At 36.1% G+C, this 19,254-nt stretch overlaps 1 protein-coding gene across 1 annotated transcript; it reads left to right on the forward strand.

Annotated features, from left to right (window-relative positions):
• The first annotated feature begins 320 nt into the window (after positions 1–320).
• LOC132311880 (SEC12-like protein 1) lies at positions 321–18,853 on the forward strand. Its single transcript, XM_059810022.1, has 10 exons — positions 321–630; positions 739–833; positions 4,275–4,407; positions 4,529–4,620; positions 8,070–8,169; positions 8,266–8,338; positions 8,445–8,565; positions 14,312–14,431; positions 18,191–18,261; positions 18,373–18,853. The coding sequence occupies exons 1-10, from the start codon at positions 457–459 to the stop codon at positions 18,573–18,575; spliced, it is 1,182 nt and encodes a 393-aa protein (XP_059666005.1). The 5' UTR covers positions 321–456; the 3' UTR covers positions 18,576–18,853.
• Positions 18,854–19,254: the final 401 nt, after the last annotated feature.

The raw sequence follows: 19,254 nt of genomic DNA on the forward strand, positions 1-19,254 counted from the left end.
TAAGAAGCGATTCTAATTCAAAATTTTAGTTAAGGGTTATCGTTGAATTTCTGTTTTTTTATTTCTTTATCCACTTTATCCATCCTTTTATTTAATCCGCAACAAAATTGAGCGCCCTGTAAATAACGTCCCTGCGATCCCTTCCCGCGGAATCAGCAGCGAATATCCTCCGTCGATCTGGTACGGTCGTACCAATGAGGCGTTGACGCTGTTCATCCACCATTTAGTTGCCGGCTCATTCAGTAGGACCCACCTTTTCCTTTCGCATTCCTCTCTACATTTCTCTTTCTTTTCATTTCTCCTTTGAAAAGAGAAAAAAAATCTTCCGAATATTTCAATCCCTCCCACGCACTTTCCCCTGCTTTTCAACAGAGCAGTTTCTCAACTCCCAACAACGGAAACACCATCATCAATTCCTCTCTCTCTCGAACGAAGATTTCTCTTTCTATCTCTGAGATGGAGGAGACTAGTGCGTCGCAGCAGGGCAACATCGCGTGCGCGTCGTGGATCCGACGGCCGGAAAACGCGCATCTCGTGGTGATGGGAAGGTCGAGGCACACCAACCACCCGCCTCTTCTCCAGATCTTCTCCTTCGATCCCAAGACTACTTCTCTCTCTTCCATTCCATTGGTCTCTTCCTCTCTTTCTACATATACATATATTTATATATATATATGCACACATACACATACATATACATGTGTATCAATTGATAATTTTCCATATAATTTTGTGTAGGCTACCTACGTGTTTGAAGAAGGTGAACCTGTGAGCCTTGCGGTGCACCCCAGTGGAGACGACTTCGTTTGCTCTACCACCACTGGTGACTGCAAGTGAGTTTCTCTGTCTTATACTTTTCCAATTCGATACCTTCTTGTCAAATTTTAGGTTGAGTATTGTTTGCTCACTTCTACATTTAAGATGTTTATAAACGTTTGCTTTTTTTGAAAATATTTTTTTGGGTATTGTTGAATGGAAATAATTATCATGGTTAAGACCCAATTCAGAATTTACTCTGTATGGATTTTTAGTAATTTATTACTCCGTATATGATATGGTCTTGAGCTAAATTGATCATTAGCATATGAGCATCAGCCGGATTTTAAACACACTCGCTCTTTTTTGGGGAGGGGAACTAGTAATATGAAACTAAAACTTAAAAGAATTAAAAAATAATTGTATCTATCTATCTATCTACTTTATAAATGCTAGTGGAGAGTCGAGTCAGAGATGCTTGGAGGGCTACTCCCCTTTGTTTTTGGTGGAGGTTGTGGAGTAGATATTGGGTGCGCGGGGCCCAACCAATACAAATTATCATAGCAGTTAGTTACTAGAGAGCAGTTTTCAAAAATAGGTAGGATCAATTTCATAAAATGGTGTATTTCTATTGGTCGGCATACTAATGGCTTGGTATGCCTGGTGCATTGAATATCTCCTCGGGTTTGTGGCGCGAGAGGAATATGAGATCCTTTGAGGGAGAGGAGTCTCCTATTTTTGGTCTCTTAAATACAATATTCTAACTTATTTATTCTTTTGGGTCAATGGGTGGGATTGTAATTCTATGGATTGTCTCTTGAATTTTGTTGATAGCTTAAAGTTATAGTGTCGTCCTGGACGGCTTTTGTTAACTTTGGGAGCGCTCCCCTTTTGAGTGCCTTTAATGAAATCTTATAAAAAAAAAAATTTGTCAATAGGGGTTTTTTAAATTTTTATATACAGTTGTAATAAGTAATTAATTATATATTTCAATTATTTCTAATAAATGGAATACTGTTTGTACTAACATTTCAAACTCTTTGTCATCAAAGAGCACCAATTAATCACATATTTGCAATCTTTCAAATTCTATATTTCTATAAGCCTTTTATTTATTTGTTTTTTTATAGACTATTTATTTATAGTTAACGAGATACTGTTCATATTACTAACTTTTCAAAGTCTTTGGTGTCCAATAACACCCAATATACATATTGTGTATATATATATATTTTGATAAGTAAATTTCATTCAAGGCACTCAAAAGGGGAGCACTCCCAAAGGAAAATCAAGCCGCCTAACAGCGGTAATACAACTTTAAGCTATCCACAAAATCCAAAAGACTATCCATAGATATACAATTTTGCCCATTAACCCAAAAGAATAAAGAAGACAATATATATATCTTCTTTTGTTATTTTAGACACATATCATACTATGCGATTTGGAACGCTAATAATCTATAAACTCAATATTGACTCATAAGGATTTAATCTACTATTCATGTGAATTGGCATGGGTACATTATATGTTATTGCCTCTTCAATGCTATTTTATATCTTGAACTTCTCCCATTTTTTTATTTTTATTTTATTATTATTATGTTTTTACCATTCTGCATTCTATTTTCATATAGTTTTTGAACAGGTTGAAGAATTTTCAAATTTGATAAAACGAGATAGAATATTGAGTAGATAGTTATATATTGGAATTTTTAGGAAGATAATGACCATTTGATTTAGGTTTTGTATTTAGTGAATATTAATTCCTTGAAATTCACTAGATTCTTAACAGCATGTTTTTTACGAGGATAGTCTCACTTAAATTGCATCTCTATGACCAATAGATTAACAGGTTGACCGCACAGCATTACAATCCAATGGTTATAAGGGCGCAAGCTTAACAATAGTGGACTTGTGATTATATCTTTCTATTCTTAATAAAACCTAAAAATGAAGATTCATGACCTAAAAAAGAAAAGGAGAACACAACTTAAGTAAATAGAGATGAGAACAAAAAAAATTGAGAGAAGAATGTGCTAACAGCCAATAACCGAAGTTGTCAAATTTTGTGAGCATTCCTTTTTTTTTTTTGTTGTGTCTCTCAAATTTATATAGGTAATAAATAATACATATGTATATACAATTATACATACATACGAACATAGTATTGATATGTTGTAGCAGCGACTACATTGACACTTTTTCACTAGATTTGTATTTTTAAAAGCAAAAGTAAAAATGTTAAATGGACTTTAAAGGGGTCACAAGTAATTTTAATTTTAATTTTTTGCAACTCACCATGATAACCATTAATGGTGGTCATTCATGGTGAGCTTGCAAAAATAAAAAAATATATATATAATAAAAATGGGTAACCATAAATAGAATTTTGAAGGGGATAGCTCTGCCCTAGTTTGACAGCCTTAGTCAACCTCATTATCACATAAGAATTACAGGCGATGGTGTTAATAATGCTTGGTTGGTGAGCCTATATGTAGGGAATCCAAGTGTATGGCTGTATGGGGAAGGGCTAGGGGAGTGGACTATTGTCTTACAATCCTAGACCTAACCATATATGTGCATTTATATATTGATGTATTTATCATGTTCCAGACAACAAAATCTCTTGAACTTCTGTTTGGAGAGGCACTTTATTTCTGACTTGAGTGACCACTTTGCACCTATGTCATGCGTGGATCACATGAATGTTGGACATGATGTTTTTAACACGCCTGTTGTAGAGTTTGTTAACCACAGCATTCTTGACAAAATGGAGAACATATTTATAATTTCAGGGCCATTAACAGTATTCGTCCTGCCAATTTTTGGTACTGGGAGGGAGGGATAGATTCGATACATACTTAAGCTTTGGCATTGTTTGGACAAAATTTCTGCTATTGAACTTGAATATGAATTTCACACTTGGCAGCCCGAGCCAAGCAATGACACCTATTTCTAATTCCCTTAGATAAATTTCAAAAGTAGTTATTATATATATATATATATATATATATATTTCTTTTTTTACGCAAGCATATTTTGAGATATGAATGCCGATGTCCAAGATATATACGTGTTGGATGAACTGTATCCTCATTGAATTTAATTTCTCTGCTAGAAGGGTCTCGCACATTTTATTTTCCCATTAGAAGGGGCTCGTACATGTTAGGGGGTAAATACTCAGGTGTTATGAAAAGTTCTTAATGTTAATTGAGTACCAGGCTCTCCAGTAGATTGATCTGCAAAAATATCTATAATTTCCCCCAATTCGACCAGTTTTCCATGAGTAAGACTCCGGCCATAACATAATCAGCAAATCGAAGATTTATAAGACAATCAAGTTATGTTAAATAGGTTCTTTGTTCATTGTTATTGGAGATACAAATTTATTATTTGGTTCTTTTTATCAGAGATAGTATAGACCCTAAATTTGGCCAATTCTTTTTTGAATATTATCATTATGTCTACCATTTTAGCTGGTTTAAACATGGGATGAGGAGTTTCTTTGATGTGCAGATTGTTCGAGTTGTATATACGAGAAGCAAATGTTAAATTGTTTGATAAAGAATTACTTCCACTTCAAGGTGTTGGCCAACAGAAATGCATAGCTTTTAGTGTTGATGGATCCAAATTTGCTACTGGCGGTGTGGTAAGCAATAATCGAAAATCTGATAATTAATTATTCTCTGCCTTTTCGTTATACTCAAATTGCAAAACAGGTGATTGTTTGTATATTGGACATGTGTATTCTGACTTTGATTGGTTAATAGGATGGTCATCTGAGGATCTTTGAGTGGCCGAGAATGCACATCATTTTGGATGAACCAAGAGCTCACAAGTCCTTTCAGGACATGGATTTTAGGTAGATTCTTTGTCGCTTATCACACTTCTGTACGAATTCATAGCAATATTTTTGTTTATGCTTATACTCGAATATGCATGCAGTAAAAATAATTTAAACTATCTTTTATCCAGGCCTGCTTTGGTCTTTTTTGGTTTTCTCTTATAAAATTTCTAGAAGTTACCCTACCCTACTTTAAATTTTACTTCAGAATCTGTTCTCTTCACTTAAGATGATGGATCCATGACATCACGCAATATAGATTTATTTTATTTTTGTACTCCGTCCAGTCAAGGTAGCCACCACATGTCTCTCTCTACCCTCTTAGTCGGAATCTAAGGTGGTGTCTACAAAACAATTATTGATGTCCCCTGAAATTGTCCCTTGGGGGTTTGAAGCTTCTTCTCAATATAGTAGATAAAGGGATTGGGTACAGGATATATTTTTGGTGGTTTATTGGGGATGGAGGCGTTGGTACCCTGTTCATGAATCATTTCCTGGTTCATATTGGCTTCCAAGGTGTCAGGAGCTGTGATTGTCAATTCCTCTAAAATTATTGTTAGAATATTCAACTTAATCGTAGAGAAGCGACGAGTTCTTTCTTCCCAATGATTTTAAAAATAATATGCCTTCTCCTCCTCTATTTAGAACTTGGCTATTTGTTGCTTCATTCCTCTGGAATTGATCTGGAAGTGCAAGTGCCTTTTAAATTTAAGACTTTTTCTCTGAATGTGACACATACAAAGATTAAATACCAGTGTTGTGCTTGGGAAAAGGAGGCCTAGGTCTTGATTCTCTACAGTTGTGTACCATGTCCAAGAAGAGGAGCGAGATGGATCATTTTTGTATACATTGCCTGTGAGAAATGTTATTTAACTTGAACTGTTTCCACCTCTTAAGAAGGGGACTGGATGACACAGGTCAACATTTCAATCACTCAGGCGACTGGGATGACCATGAAATCATGATGATTTCATGAATATTATTATTGATTAATAAATATCATCAAATTTTTTTATTGCATAACTTACGAGGCAAGCAAGTGGATGTGAACTGGTTAGTGCTCAATGTGAAAGATGAAAGAATGCGTAGAAGAGATGCATCAATAGAAACCAACAAATCCATTTGCCTTCGTTTTTCTTATTTCAAGTTTCAAAAAATAGAGTCTTAATAAAAGGGGGAAAATGAAGTAAAAAGGACAACAGAGATTTGGTGGCTGCTCAACCTCAAGGAATGATTTGCTTTCCTGAGATACATGGAAAAGCCCAAAAATAAAGAATAAATGGACTAGATAATGAGTTGTTCAGCAGATTCGATGATTTTAATATAAGAGGTTTAAGAACCCTTTAACACTTTATGCCACCCTTGATGATTACCCTTTGGATACTCTTTGCCATTATTTTGCTGAAAAAACCTTTAATAATGGCTTTACGCAGGTGAATGAGAAAACAGGGGGCTGTTTGAACCTGCTACTGGGTTTGATTAAATTGCATTAGACTGACACACTTGGATGATCCAAAGGAGAAGGCTGTTTTTCAATACCTATTTTTTTTAGGGTAAAATGCAATAAACCCCCTTGAACTATTGGGGTGTTGCAAGAAGCCCCCCTGAACTACAAGAAACCCCCGTGTACTATTGTTTTGTTGCATTTTACCCCATTAGCTCACCGGAAAAAGCAAAAGACCATTTGACCCTTACTATAATACGACGGTAGTTTTAAACTTTATATAACCCTTACCATAAAACAATGTAGTTTTAAACACACACACACACACACATATATGTATATATATATATATTCAACATAGAGATTAGAACAGAGAAACCAACACCACGAAGCACCCAATTGACACCACCATTGACGTCTGATTGAAGACTAGCACATGGCCAAAACTCCATTGTTGAAGATCTCCATAACCGAGAGCTGATTTGCAAAGTAGCAGAAGAACTAGACCTGAATTGAACTGGAGCACACCGGAAATGAACACACCAGACCGACCCGAAGAGAAGCACGCCGGACTGAAACACACCGGTCTGAAACGAAGGGAAGCTCGCAAGACTGAAACTCGTCAGAATCAGCTATCCCACTTCCGCCAACAGCCATTACCGCCCCCTCAACGTGAACCAATGAACAACCATTTGGAAACATAAAGAATTCATACTGAAACATACACCACCAAACACCGTCAAACCCAATCGAACTCATAAACAAACTGCCACCACCGCAACATCGACCAATCCAACCATGATGGAAACTCAACCACACACCGTCAAACCCAATCTAACTGGACAAACCACTGCCAGCACCCCGCCCTCGCCACTACCATCGCCATCACCTCACCAACCACAATCTTCTCTCTCTAGAAACTCAAACAATTTATAGGGAATCATCAAACCCAATCGAACCCCACAAACCCACCCCACCACCCCCACTTCCGCGACTACCAAAGAGAAAGATGCTACCTTTCAGTCAAGCAACCAGGAACCGAAGGTCACAGAGCGGGTACACCATGACGAGAGTGACACAAATTGTTCAAGCACAAAACGAAATTAAGGAGGTATGTCGAGCACGAACCAATATTGAGAGGTATTGAGAGGAATGAGGTTGGTTTGGGCCTTTAATTTTGTGATTTTCTCTAAACGGGTTAGGGTTTCTGCAATTGTGCATTTGGGTGTACATGTATAAACATATAAAGAGCTGTTTGGCTCTAAAGGTTACTTAAAGGGGCAATTTGGTCTTTATAATCTTGTAAGGGTGTTATTGTCCAATTATTCTCACGTGGCAAACACATGCTTTTTTAACAGCCATAAATGGACAGACCGTTGACCGGATGAGGCAATCTGCAACAAATTTCAATAGTTCAAGGGGTTAGTTGCAACTTTTGTAGTTCAGGGGGTTTCTTGCAGGTTTATCAATAGTTCAGGGGTGTTTCTTGCATTTTACCCTTTTTATTTATTTATTAATAGAAAATGAGAGAATGTGATTTAGAATCTGAAATAATTACACAGTGGAAGTTGTAATCACTCAGAACGATAAAAAGACCACACCATCCATGCTATAAGGCAACAAAAAAAGACCCCATAAATCCGTAATTCTTCACTATTAACCTTAAGGAGGGTAGGAGTTGTTAGGATATCGAGTCGTGTTGGCACGCGAAACTAAGGTCGTAATTGAACAAAATGTCTATTGGTCAGTATATACTACCAAAAAAAGGCGTTGATGTTTGAAAATTCAATGTCTTGATAAATGTATGAAATTAATTTTATAGGTTGGAATAATTTATCTTGTTCTTGTTCTTGTTGTTCTTTTCTTTTTATTTTTCCTTTTCTCTCCCTCTTTTGCTAAATTGGAAATAATAAATGAGTTCTTTTCTTTCTTTCTTACTTACTCTCAAATTTTTTTTTTGGTGTTTGTTGAATTTCAGATAAATACGCTAACTATTTGGCTTCTATTGTTGTCATGCTTTCAGCCTCGACTCTGAGTTCTTAGCTTCAACATCTACTGATGGTTCTGCCAGAATATGGAACACAAATGATGGTGTTCCATTGGCTTCTTTGACTCGCACTGCGGTATAGTTTATTTTTATCCAACATTAATATGGTTTTTTCTGGCCCATTTCTTTGTGTTTCCTGATATCATGTCCTTTCCTTTCTTTCTTTTTGCAGGATGAAAAGATTGAACTGTGTCGTTTTTCTAAAGATGGCACAAAACCCTTCTTATTTTGCACTGTTCAAAAGGGTATATTTTTTTTGTGGTACAAGAATACAAGGCGCGTTGATTTACCATCTCATAATTTAGTTCCTTATATCTTTAATTTTGATGCATGGTCATCTTTATAAAACAGGTAAGAAATCAGTCACTGCTGTTTGGGATATAAGTACATGGAATAATATTGGGCATAAGAGTCTACTTAGAAAGCCTGCTTCCGTGATGTCCATCAGTTTGGATGGGAAATATCTTGCTCTGTAAGTGCTAGATTTTTTTTTACTCTTCTGTAAATTAAGTAGATATGCATTGCAACTGATAGACGAAGATGGAAAGTTATGATGGTGTGTCTGTGAATTTTTGACACGGCATGTAATTTTTATGATTCATTTTTTATAACTCGCAAGCATTACATCTATTGAACTTGAGCGCACAATATATAACTTTGATTCTCTGATTCAACTAAGTACTAGAAACAGAAATCTGTTCCTAAGTTCCTAACCACCAGAAAGAGAAAAGGACAACATATTAATCTACTTGTGGTCTTCTGCCAAAGAAGCTATCTGGTGTGTTTTTAAAATGAGTTTTCTGGTCTTCTGCCAAAGAAGCTATCTGGTGTGTTTTTAAAATGAGTTTTCATGGGCTTGCAGCTGACAAAATGCAGTATTGGGAGAAATTTTAAATATTTAGCAATGCATTGTTAATTATTGTCCGTTTATGATGATATGCAAAAGTTAATTCTTTTCTGTTGCTTTGAAAACATGCTTACTTTTTGAACTTCTTCTAACATTAATGTCGTTTTGATATGTTTTTTATTATTGAGATTTTCTTTTACTTGATATGCTCTGTTGCATGATTATGAGTGGCTGTGAAGAGGATTATGAGTGTTTGTTTTTCTCTGTACTTGTGGTGCTATCTTCGGTGTTTTATCCATAGCTTTTGCATTCCGTAACTGTAATACTTGTCAGGTCAATAAGACTTATGTTGGCAGATTTTGTTTCAAAGTTTGAGTAACTTTTAGATAGTTTTTAAAAGTTTTGTTAACAAACATCTACTCCAAAAACTTAAGCTGTTAGAGAGGGTGTAACTTAAATATATAAATCCTTCAACACGCCCCCTCACGCGTTGCCTTCTTTTGGTCCAACACGTGTTTTTCAAATTTTTAATTAGGGTGACTGTGAGGTTTGAACTCGAGACCTTTGGCTCTGATACCATGTTAAATTTGAATGAAGAATAAGAAATGCAAATAGGAAAAGGGAAGAGAGAAAAATGGAGAACACAGGCATATACTTAGTTCGGCACTAAGGCCTGCATCCATGGACAAAGAGCCACTAAGGGCTACATTTTTATTATTTAGATCTGTCTATAACTTGAGTACAAGGAGCCTATATATAGGCATGGTAAAGATAAGATTATATGAAAGGTGTACAATAGTCAAAGGAAGCATCATGATTGGTGGAGGATTTTGCTCCACCGTTATATAGAAATATTTATAATTGGAAGGAAATTGACCGGATCACCATGATTGGTGGAGGATTTTGCTCCACAATTATATAGAAATATTTATATATTTCAAAATGATGCAACAAAAATATCCTCAGCGGGCCTCCTCTCGACCTAGAATTATAAACTCAACTAAGCTTTTTTTTCCTTTGACTATTGTACACCTTTCATATAATCTTATCTTTACCATGCCTATGATTGGTGGAGGATTTTGCTCCACCGTTATATAAAAATATTTATAATTGGAAGGAAATTGACCGGATCACCATGATTGGTGGAGGATTTTGCTCCACAATTATATAGAAATATTTATATATTTCAAAATGATGCAACAAAAATATCCACAGCGGGCCTCCTCTCGACCTAGAATTATAAACTCAACTAAGCCTTTTTTTCCAATTATCTGGGGCCGGCTACACAAATTATTTATTTATTTATTATTATTTTTACATTCCTCTGTCCAAGGACATAACCTCATCATAAGCAGATGCTATCATGTCCTTTCTTAATAACTCTACCAACGTTAACTTTGGTCTAACTCTTCCCCTAGCATTACCCAAGACATGGATTATGTCACTTTTCGTATCTAGCACACTTATGCTTCGTTTGGTTGGAGGGATGGAAAAATGGAAGGAAGAGATAAGGGGAGGGATGGATGATATATCTCTAGGGAAGGGAGGGTGTCTTTTCCATTTTATGTTTGGTTGAATGGAATGGATAGTAGAAAGGATGGAGTGATACTTTTTTCTTGTTTGGTTGGAAGAAGGGAAGGAGAGTTCTTGTATTATTTTTACCAATACACTCTTTTATATAAAATTATAAAAGGTACATATTTATTTCAAAATTTATTAAAAGGTTAAAATTGTAAATTACAAATTTATAGGTAGTTATGCCTTCTTTCTCTCCTCTCTTCCTCCCAAAAGTGGCCGGATAGAAAAACATAAAGGAAGGAGGGATGCTTCATCCCTTCTTGTTTCCTCCCTCTCTTCCCTTCCCTCCAACCAAACACGAAAAAATTTATCTATCCCTCCTCTCATCCATCCCCCTCAATCCTTCCCTCCAACCAAACATAGCATTAGTGTCCTTTGCACATGTTCAAATCATCTTAAACGATTCTCTCATTTTATCTCCAATAGATGCTATTCCAACCATCTCACAAATGTGTTCATTTCTAATTGTATCATTTTCTGTCTTATTGCACAATGCACATCTATTGCACAATGCACATCCATCTCAATATTCGTATTTCCACTACATTCACGTTTTACACATGTTTCTTAGCTGCCCAACATGTTGTCCGTAAAGAACAATTGGTCTAATAGCTCTTTTATAGAACTTACCTTTCAATCTTAGTGGGATGCGACCTAAGCAAGTGGAAGACTGGAGTGCCCGATCCTCCCTCCACCTGCTAACAAGATTCAATCGCTTACTAGACGTGACCATATACTACCAGATTCCTGACTTTCTGCCATAGTCTACACTTAAGATAAGGCCTGCTTCTGCTTCCGCTAAGGGATGGTATGCCTGATAACCAAGCTGGTCGAGGTAGGGATTTATTTAGCTCGAAAGAAGGGCTCCGGAATCATTCACCGAAGCGATTGGACCGGCCGAAGCGATTGACCTGACCAATTGAGAAAGGGCAGCTCACCTTTTAATTGAATATAGGGAAGTTTTTAATCTTAGTGGGATGCACCAATTCACACAAAATAATAGATGCACTCCTTCATTTAATCTAATGTGCCTTGATTCTATGATTCACATAATTACCAACCTCTCCTTTACCATGTCCCAATTTATATTTGCAGATTTACTTAAGTTACAGCTCATATTCAGTTTTATTCCTACTTATCTTAAATCCTCGCCCCTTGAGGTTAGGTCCAATATCACAAGGAGAGACATTTTGTTTTTAACTTTCACTCATATTACAAATATTTGATCCGTATTTCACACACACCCCAACTGACACCAGCAAAGGTCTGACACTATGTAGAATGACTTTGATACCCTTTGACTTTGTCAAAACACCAAGAACTATATAAAGAGACTAAAAAATGCAATCATGTTCCTATAATTATATACAATTAATAAGCTAAAATTATTATAATCTCAACAACAAGAATTGGCTGCTGACCAGAGTCCCAGTCGCCCATGTGTCAGTAGCCTAGCTGACCTCGTTTTTTTGTGTTATTTTCCTGGTCTTCTTCTTTCTCTTCTCTCTTTCTCTCTCTAACCTCTTTGACCAAACAATAATCCCTCAACAAGAAATCTGCCTGGTTGTCATCGAATTACTCCTGGAGAAGCCTCAACGCTGCCACCGTTGAGCGAGTTTTGGAGCGACGCCACCGTGGGTCGAATTACTCCCGAGGAACTCAAACTCGTCTTCCTCCTCTTTGTTGCCCGAATGGTCTTCCTACACCGAGGTCATCCACATGTTGGCCTCCGGATTGTTAATGGCGAGATGGTTTTTCTAGACAATCAACCGGTCCGGATGCTCTAGGGTTTCTCTAATTTGCTCCGAAAAGCCGGGTGGAGTTCCGAGGAGGTATCAGATGCTCTAGGGTTTCATTTCTGACTGGAGAAGGAGAGAAAACCAGCAAAGAACTCTCACCCGAGCTTGTGGAGAGAATCGTCCGCCAGTGATGGTGGCTTCTCCGGGTAGAATTAGAGAGAGAAAGGGGTTGTAAAAGCTCCATCGACACCACCACCACCACAAGACAACGCCATCACTACCAGCCCCACCCCACCACCACCACTACAACAACATCATCACCCTTTTTGTATATATGCAGTGTAACACCACCACCTGAACTAACGGCCCATACAACATGAACTACCCCTTATGTGATGGAGAGAGAAATGGGTACAGTGCATTATCTGGTACAACCCCTTTCTGTGATGGAGAAGAACGGCATATTTTCGTCTTTTTATATCTCCAATAATTTTTATTAAGTTGTATTAAAAAGTGAGGGTATATATGAAATTTCATACCCTTTTTAACTCAAAAAGCTGACATGGGGTCTAAGTAAAAGTTAAAAACAAAATGTTTCTCCATGTAAGATTTGACCTAATCTCAGGGGGTGGCATTGTAATTTGTCCTAAATCCTTTCAATTCTAGAGTTTCCCTCCAAACTTCCAATTTAGCACGCACTTCACTAGTTTCATTAATTTTAAAAAATATCTTCTATAAATAACATACACCATGGACTCTCATCTTGAATGTGTCTTGTCAATTTATTTTTAATTAAGACAAAAAGATATGTACTTAATGCTGACTCTTGATGTAAAAGCCTATAGTAATGGGAAATTCACATATCCCCCATAGTTGTCATAACTATAGTCACATTTCCACATATTTTTAGGACTCGTGTTCATACTGGTCCTGAACAAAGTTTCACGATAGCTGTCAGGCTACCTAATGTGATCCTTCTCCTTCTTTTAGGCTTGTACCGCTGTGTAAAGACAAGGCACTAAACTTGATACATTCGGAGTTCTTCGGCTTATAACTATGTTGACCTTTATTTATTCTTTATATTGGTATTTACAGATTGTGGTTTTGTCGGGTATTATAACCAAATGCCCATTTTGGAAGAGCCTTTGCTTCCTTATTTCCTTCACAAATTGTTTGCCCAGACAGAAAATGTTCTCCATTGAGAATAACTTGGATTTCTTAAACCAAATAAAATAAAGTCCCATGACGTTGCCATTGTCCACAAGGATAGCCAACAGACACTTCTAATATGATTCATCATGACTGCCACTCAAATTTAGTGGGTAGAACTTGATACATTCAGAAGAGCCAGACAGTCGGCCATCAAATTGGTACAAAGTCTAAAGACTAGTTGTAGCTCCATGGCAAGCTCCATGGGAATCCCTCACTACTCCACTGCCTGCCACAAGACCTAGATAATCTTTTGCAGAATCATAACATTTAAGTTTCAATCACCAAGAAGAGAAGATGAGAATTACTTTTTGAACAATTATGAAAACGTTTCCTTAAAAAATGAGAAACCATTATCACACTTACTTGGGAGAACAACAAAGAATTTGAAACTATTTTGGGAAAAAAGGGAATGGATTAATGAGGCCTAATTATAATTTATTGAGGTATAGTTGCTAGCTCCTTTATGCTATATTGCTTCTTTTCTTTTCCATAGGCAGTAATCTAATCAACAAGTCATAGCAATTTCTGCTCTGGTTTATCCAATAAGTTAGCATGATCTTTCATTTGCCAAAAAGTAGAGATCCTTATTTCATTGGACAAACTTGACTGCAATTCACCAATGGCAATTTTCTTGTACTTGATGTTTTCAAGGTAGATTCTTCACAAGAGCAAGGCGTGTTGATGATGCTGAATTTTTAAATTGTTTTCCATAGATAGTGTTTTAAATGAAGTTTATTAATAAATTTCTGATAGAATGTTTTCTAACTCAGTAAACTGGTGTGATAGGATGGCACGAGTTTTTGATTTTGTTTGACCAATATGCAATTCTTTTCTGATTGTAGGGGAAGCAAAGATGGGGATATATGTGTAGTTGAAGTGAAAAAAATGGAGGTTTGTCACTGGAGTAAGAGGCTTCACTTGGGCTCGCGCATTGCATCGCTGGAGTTCTGTCCCAGTGAAAGGTAAGGTGGAATTCAATAATTTGTTGTAAATTATTTTAAAAAAATATTGTTGTTATCCTTTTCAATGAATATATATTTTAGTTATATCATATATGTTGATTAATTCTTAACATCAATAAATTCCTTGATCTTTACCTGAAAGAAAATATTGAAAAGCACTTCAACTTGAGATTTATTTTGTGGCAATTTTAACTAAGGAAAAAAGGAAAACTTAATATTTGCGTCATATACAATTGTGAGTGACTGTCGGCTTATTCTGGATGGGCTATGTATTCACTTGATATTAGGGCATGAGATGGATTGGTTTCACCTAAAATCCAAATTGAGATGCATTCGACTGGGTTTAGATTGTAACTTTAATTCTGAATTGAAAAGTAGTCAGAAATGGGTTTCCTTATAATTTCGCCTTTGATATGAACTCTATTTGATAGAATTATAATATCCGCTTGAATCCTTTATATCTGTTATTCTGTTTAACTATTAACATAAATTTCAAAAGTGTTAGTAACAAAATACCTTCTTATGTTGTTGAATAAAATTGAAATTTAGAGAGAGATTTTTTTGGCTAAATTTTCACTTTTCTGTTAAGAAATCAAAGGGTCTATCAGTGGTCAGTTCCAACTATTTAAAAATTCTGCCCAAATGTCAAATGACAATTTAAATTCTCCCTATCTGAATCATCTCTCTCATCTCTACTTGTTGCAAGGACCCTCGCTCTCACCATCACGAGATCAAAGCCTCTGTCACCTTCAACACTGATCAACTGTCCTCTCTCTATTATGTCTCTTGTCAGATTCCCTCTCTCTCACCATTACCATGAGACCAGCCACTTCTCCCATTGCCATGGGCAGAGTAACCAAATTAGTGACTGTTTATCTCACCTCCACTACTAAGACCCTTTGCACTGGATATTCTGTCATAAAGATTCCATTACTCACTCTCTCTCTCTCTCTCTCTCTCTCTCTCACACACACACACACACACACACACATTTTAGTGCCTGTTGATACCCAGATTACTGTTTTGTTTGATTTCTGGAGACAAACCAGTGATCCCTACGCCTTCAGCCCCTAACCATTATCAATTCTCTATCATGAGATTTATCTCTCTCTCTCTCTCTCTCTCTCTCTCTCTCTCTCTCAAATTAAGTTAATTCTTGGATGCAGAATTTTCCAAAATTGGATTGTGTTCTACTAGACAGCAATGATATAGTAATACACAAAGGAAAAGTGATCTTTATCTTAACTATCCCATCCACCTCACCATTGCAGTCATCATGACATGTTCCATCATTTGCTTATCTGCTGCCATTGGTTATCTTTCAATGGTCTTTTGATAATTTGCCGTGACCATTACTTGAACAAGCGCTAGAAGAAACCTCTCTCTCCACTTATACTCTCAGGTGTCTTTCTCTAGCATTTCTGTTGCCTGTGAACTCATTAATGACTTTTGTACTCCCCGTGTTGCTGAAACATATAGATAAGACACCTAGTTGCTACCTCAAAAAGTACGTTTAATAATTTGCTATGGTTAAGTGATACAAAGCCACCATGTATCATTTTACCAACAAGTCTTTATTCTGTATCGCTTTACACACATTATCTGTACTTTCTTACCACCTTCTTGGTAAACTTATTTATTTATTTATTTTCTATTTTTGGTTAGGGAAGTACTCACACACACATTTCACAAATTGTCCACTATGGGGCTCGAACCCCTCACCTTTCCTTTGAGGGAGGAGAGGCTATACCATTGGGCTAATGGCCCATTGGTAAACTTTGTGACTGGAAATCTAATTCTTGATGCCAGCATTTATCTTCAGCAAACAACTAAACTGTCCTATTAGACTCTCCTTTTATCACCAACGGTCACCGCTTTTAGTTTCCAATTTTGCACTTATGGCTGCAGTGCAATTAATTCTGTAAAGCAGTGTAATTTATTGTTGGGCTTATAATTCTCCTTTAAGTTTGTTTGGACTGCTATAGTAAGATAACAATTTGGAGAACATTTTACCCGAGCTATCTTTTTCTGATGCCATGGAAAACATCCTCAGTCTTAATGAATGAGCAAGGCTAGCCATGTGTAATTTTTGTTCTGTTTTACTTTGATATTGTTGTTATCTTTTTCAAAACTAACAATAAACAAGGTTCTGCTGGGATTTTTACTTAAATGGAATGCCCTTATTCACTTTTACATAACATTTTAGGGTAGAAATTTATCATCTTAAATGAAGCCGTTTGGGAAATTGATAGCCATGTCAAAAACGATTTTTTTAAATCATAAATTTTGTAATAAGAAAGAAACCTATAAATGACATTAAGGTTCTGCTCATAGTTGTTAGAGGCACGTCTAGGCTCCAAAAAAGCCCTAGGCTTGGTTAGGCTCAGCTAGATCACCTCCACCTAATACAGGCCATGCCCTTTCAGTCAGGCTCCAATAAAGCCTCAGGCTCGCACTTTTTAGTAGGATCTAGGCTCAGAAAAAGTGTGCCATTTATTTTTTAATCATTTATTTCATATCATATTCTTTTTTATTTAATGACTTATAAATTAAAATGTTCAATATATTGTTTAAATTTATAAAATATTTAACAAAATTCATACCTTTATGGCTCACTACTTATTAATTGTATTTAGTGCTTGATTATGAATATTTGTGATAAATATGTTTAAGGTTTGCATGATTAAAGTTTTTGATTGTTTCAGATTTGTAATCACATTTAATTTGGTTAATGCATATGCATGTGAAAGGATTTATGAGCATTAATTTAGCTGACCCTCTTAGTTGATATATCTAAAATCCATTCCTTATTTGTGTCGCACATATTCAATTATTCCTGTTTTAAATTAATTTTATTGAACACATTTGCAAATAGAAAAGATATATGTATGTTGAGTCAGCTAATTCATTGAATTGGTATGTTGAAAAAATTCTTTATTTTGATATTGACAAGTTTGTTTTGCATAGTTTAATTATATACGTATAATTAATCTACATTATTACACAAATGCCTTCCTTCGCCTTATGTTGTGCCTTGCGCTAGGGCTCCAAAAGACCTTTGGTGCCTTGGTGCGCCTTGAGCCTTTAACAGCTATGGTTCTACTTGGATGTCCCCTTAAATTGACTGTCTTCATTCAACTTTGCGTAGTAGCATTTTATGGTAGAAATGTATTATCTTGATTCTTGAATGGGTCATATGAAAAAATGATAGCTGTGTAAAAAATGCTGTTTAAAATCATAAATTTAGTAGCAAGAAAGAAACCTATAAATGACCTTGTGTGAAGAAAATTGGTTAAGTTTCCAATATTTGTGAATGACTGCATTGGAATGACTGGTTTATAGGCCATTCACAGATAAGATGACCATTAAGCTTTATTTTTAAAATCACACAGAGAAGATGACCAATAAGCTTCATTTTTAATATCAACTCATCAATGAGTGTAAAAAAAGTTGCATTTTGTTACCAACAGGAAGTGGCCTAGCTGTACTAGGCCCCTACTTTTCAAAGGGAGGGCAGGGATTTAAGCCTCAGTGGAGGTATGTGTGTGTGAGTACCAACTAAGAAGGACAAAAAAAAAAAGAACAAGTTGCATTCTGTGAACTGGCATTTATGATAATCATATTGCTACAGCTTTCACCCATCGATTGATTCACTATGTTTTCCTTTTCTGACTTGTGTTTTAGTTTTGGTATAGCTATTTCTTTTGTTTCTGAAGCTTGGATTCTCAACCTTTTTGTGGGTGGGGTGCATTTTTGCAGAGTTGTGCTTACTAGTTCCACTGATTGGGGAGCTTTGGTGACTAAGCTGAATGTTCCAGCAGATTGGAAAGGTCTCTCTCTCTTCTTCCCCCCCCCCCCCCCCCGGGGGGCGTGCATGTCTCTGCGTGTTTGTCTGTTCAGTCGTTGAGATTGACACTGTTTTTTGTCCATTTCATATGCAGAGTGGCAGATTTATATACTACTTTTGGGATTGTTTTTGGCGTCCGCTGTTGCATTTTACATATTCTTTGAGAAGTCTGATTCATTCTGGAACTTCCCGCTTGGGAGAGATCAACCTGCAAAACCAAAGATAGGAGCTATTCTAGGAGATCCACAGTCTGATGATCAAAGTTTGTGGGGAGCATTTGAACAATTAGACATGTAAGCAGTTGTTAGATTCACTCACAAGAAGTCGTGGAAGGTGGGATCGACAACTGAGTGCAAAATAAGCGCTCAACTGACAAGCCATTTTGAGACTCAGGATTACAAATTTCAAGTCTTTTACATGTAATTTGTGTCATTTGGTGAAATATGTAGCACAGATAAGAACTTCTGTTTGCCGTCTGATATATTATTACTTGCGATTTCACTGTCTGAAAATCTCCGAATTGAACACAAGTTATTTAGGGTTAACATTCTTTATAGATTTGGTCTGTTTATCAAGTCCTTATGGAATGTTAAGAAAATGCTACCAGGTTCAAGCCACTGTTGGTTCTTTCCGGACTCATCGTAAAACGAAACAAAAGAACAAGTCTTTTAAGTGAAAATATGAAATGCGTCACAGCCTCAAGTCTCCAATAGATAGATTTTAAAGATATATATCTTATTTAATTGTTTATTGTATATATAATTAAGTAATTTAAATTGTAAAGATTTGATCCCATGCTTTGGCAGATTTATTTTATTATTAAATGTTAATTTTGTATATAATATACGTTGAAAATTCCGTTCTTATATATAAATATCCAACAAGTGAACAATAAGCCTAAAACCTTATTTGTTACATATATGCTATCTCCTGCTATTTTTTTCTCCATTCAGATTTTAAAAAATTTCTTTTATTT

Source organism: Cornus florida, unplaced genomic scaffold (genome assembly GCF_030987335.1).
Source record: "Cornus florida cultivar Cherokee Brave unplaced genomic scaffold, ASM3098733v1 CherokeeBrave_3.0.0_Hap2_Chr06, whole genome shotgun sequence".
Lineage (NCBI taxonomy): Eukaryota > Viridiplantae > Streptophyta > Magnoliopsida > Cornales > Cornaceae > Cornus > Cornus florida.

Bases quoted from the DNA above. Each gene is read 5' to 3' on its own strand.
- LOC132311880 (XM_059810022.1), top strand. From the start codon at position 457: ATGGAGGAGACTAGTGCGTCGCAGCAGGGCAACATCGCGTGCGCGTCG. The intron at 8,170-8,265 runs GTATAGTTTATT...TTCTTTTTGCAG, and splicing joins CTTCTTTGACTCGCACTGCG to GATGAAAAGATTGAACTGTG. The intron at 8,339-8,444 runs GTATATTTTTTT...TTTATAAAACAG, and splicing joins ATTTTGCACTGTTCAAAAGG to GTAAGAAATCAGTCACTGCT.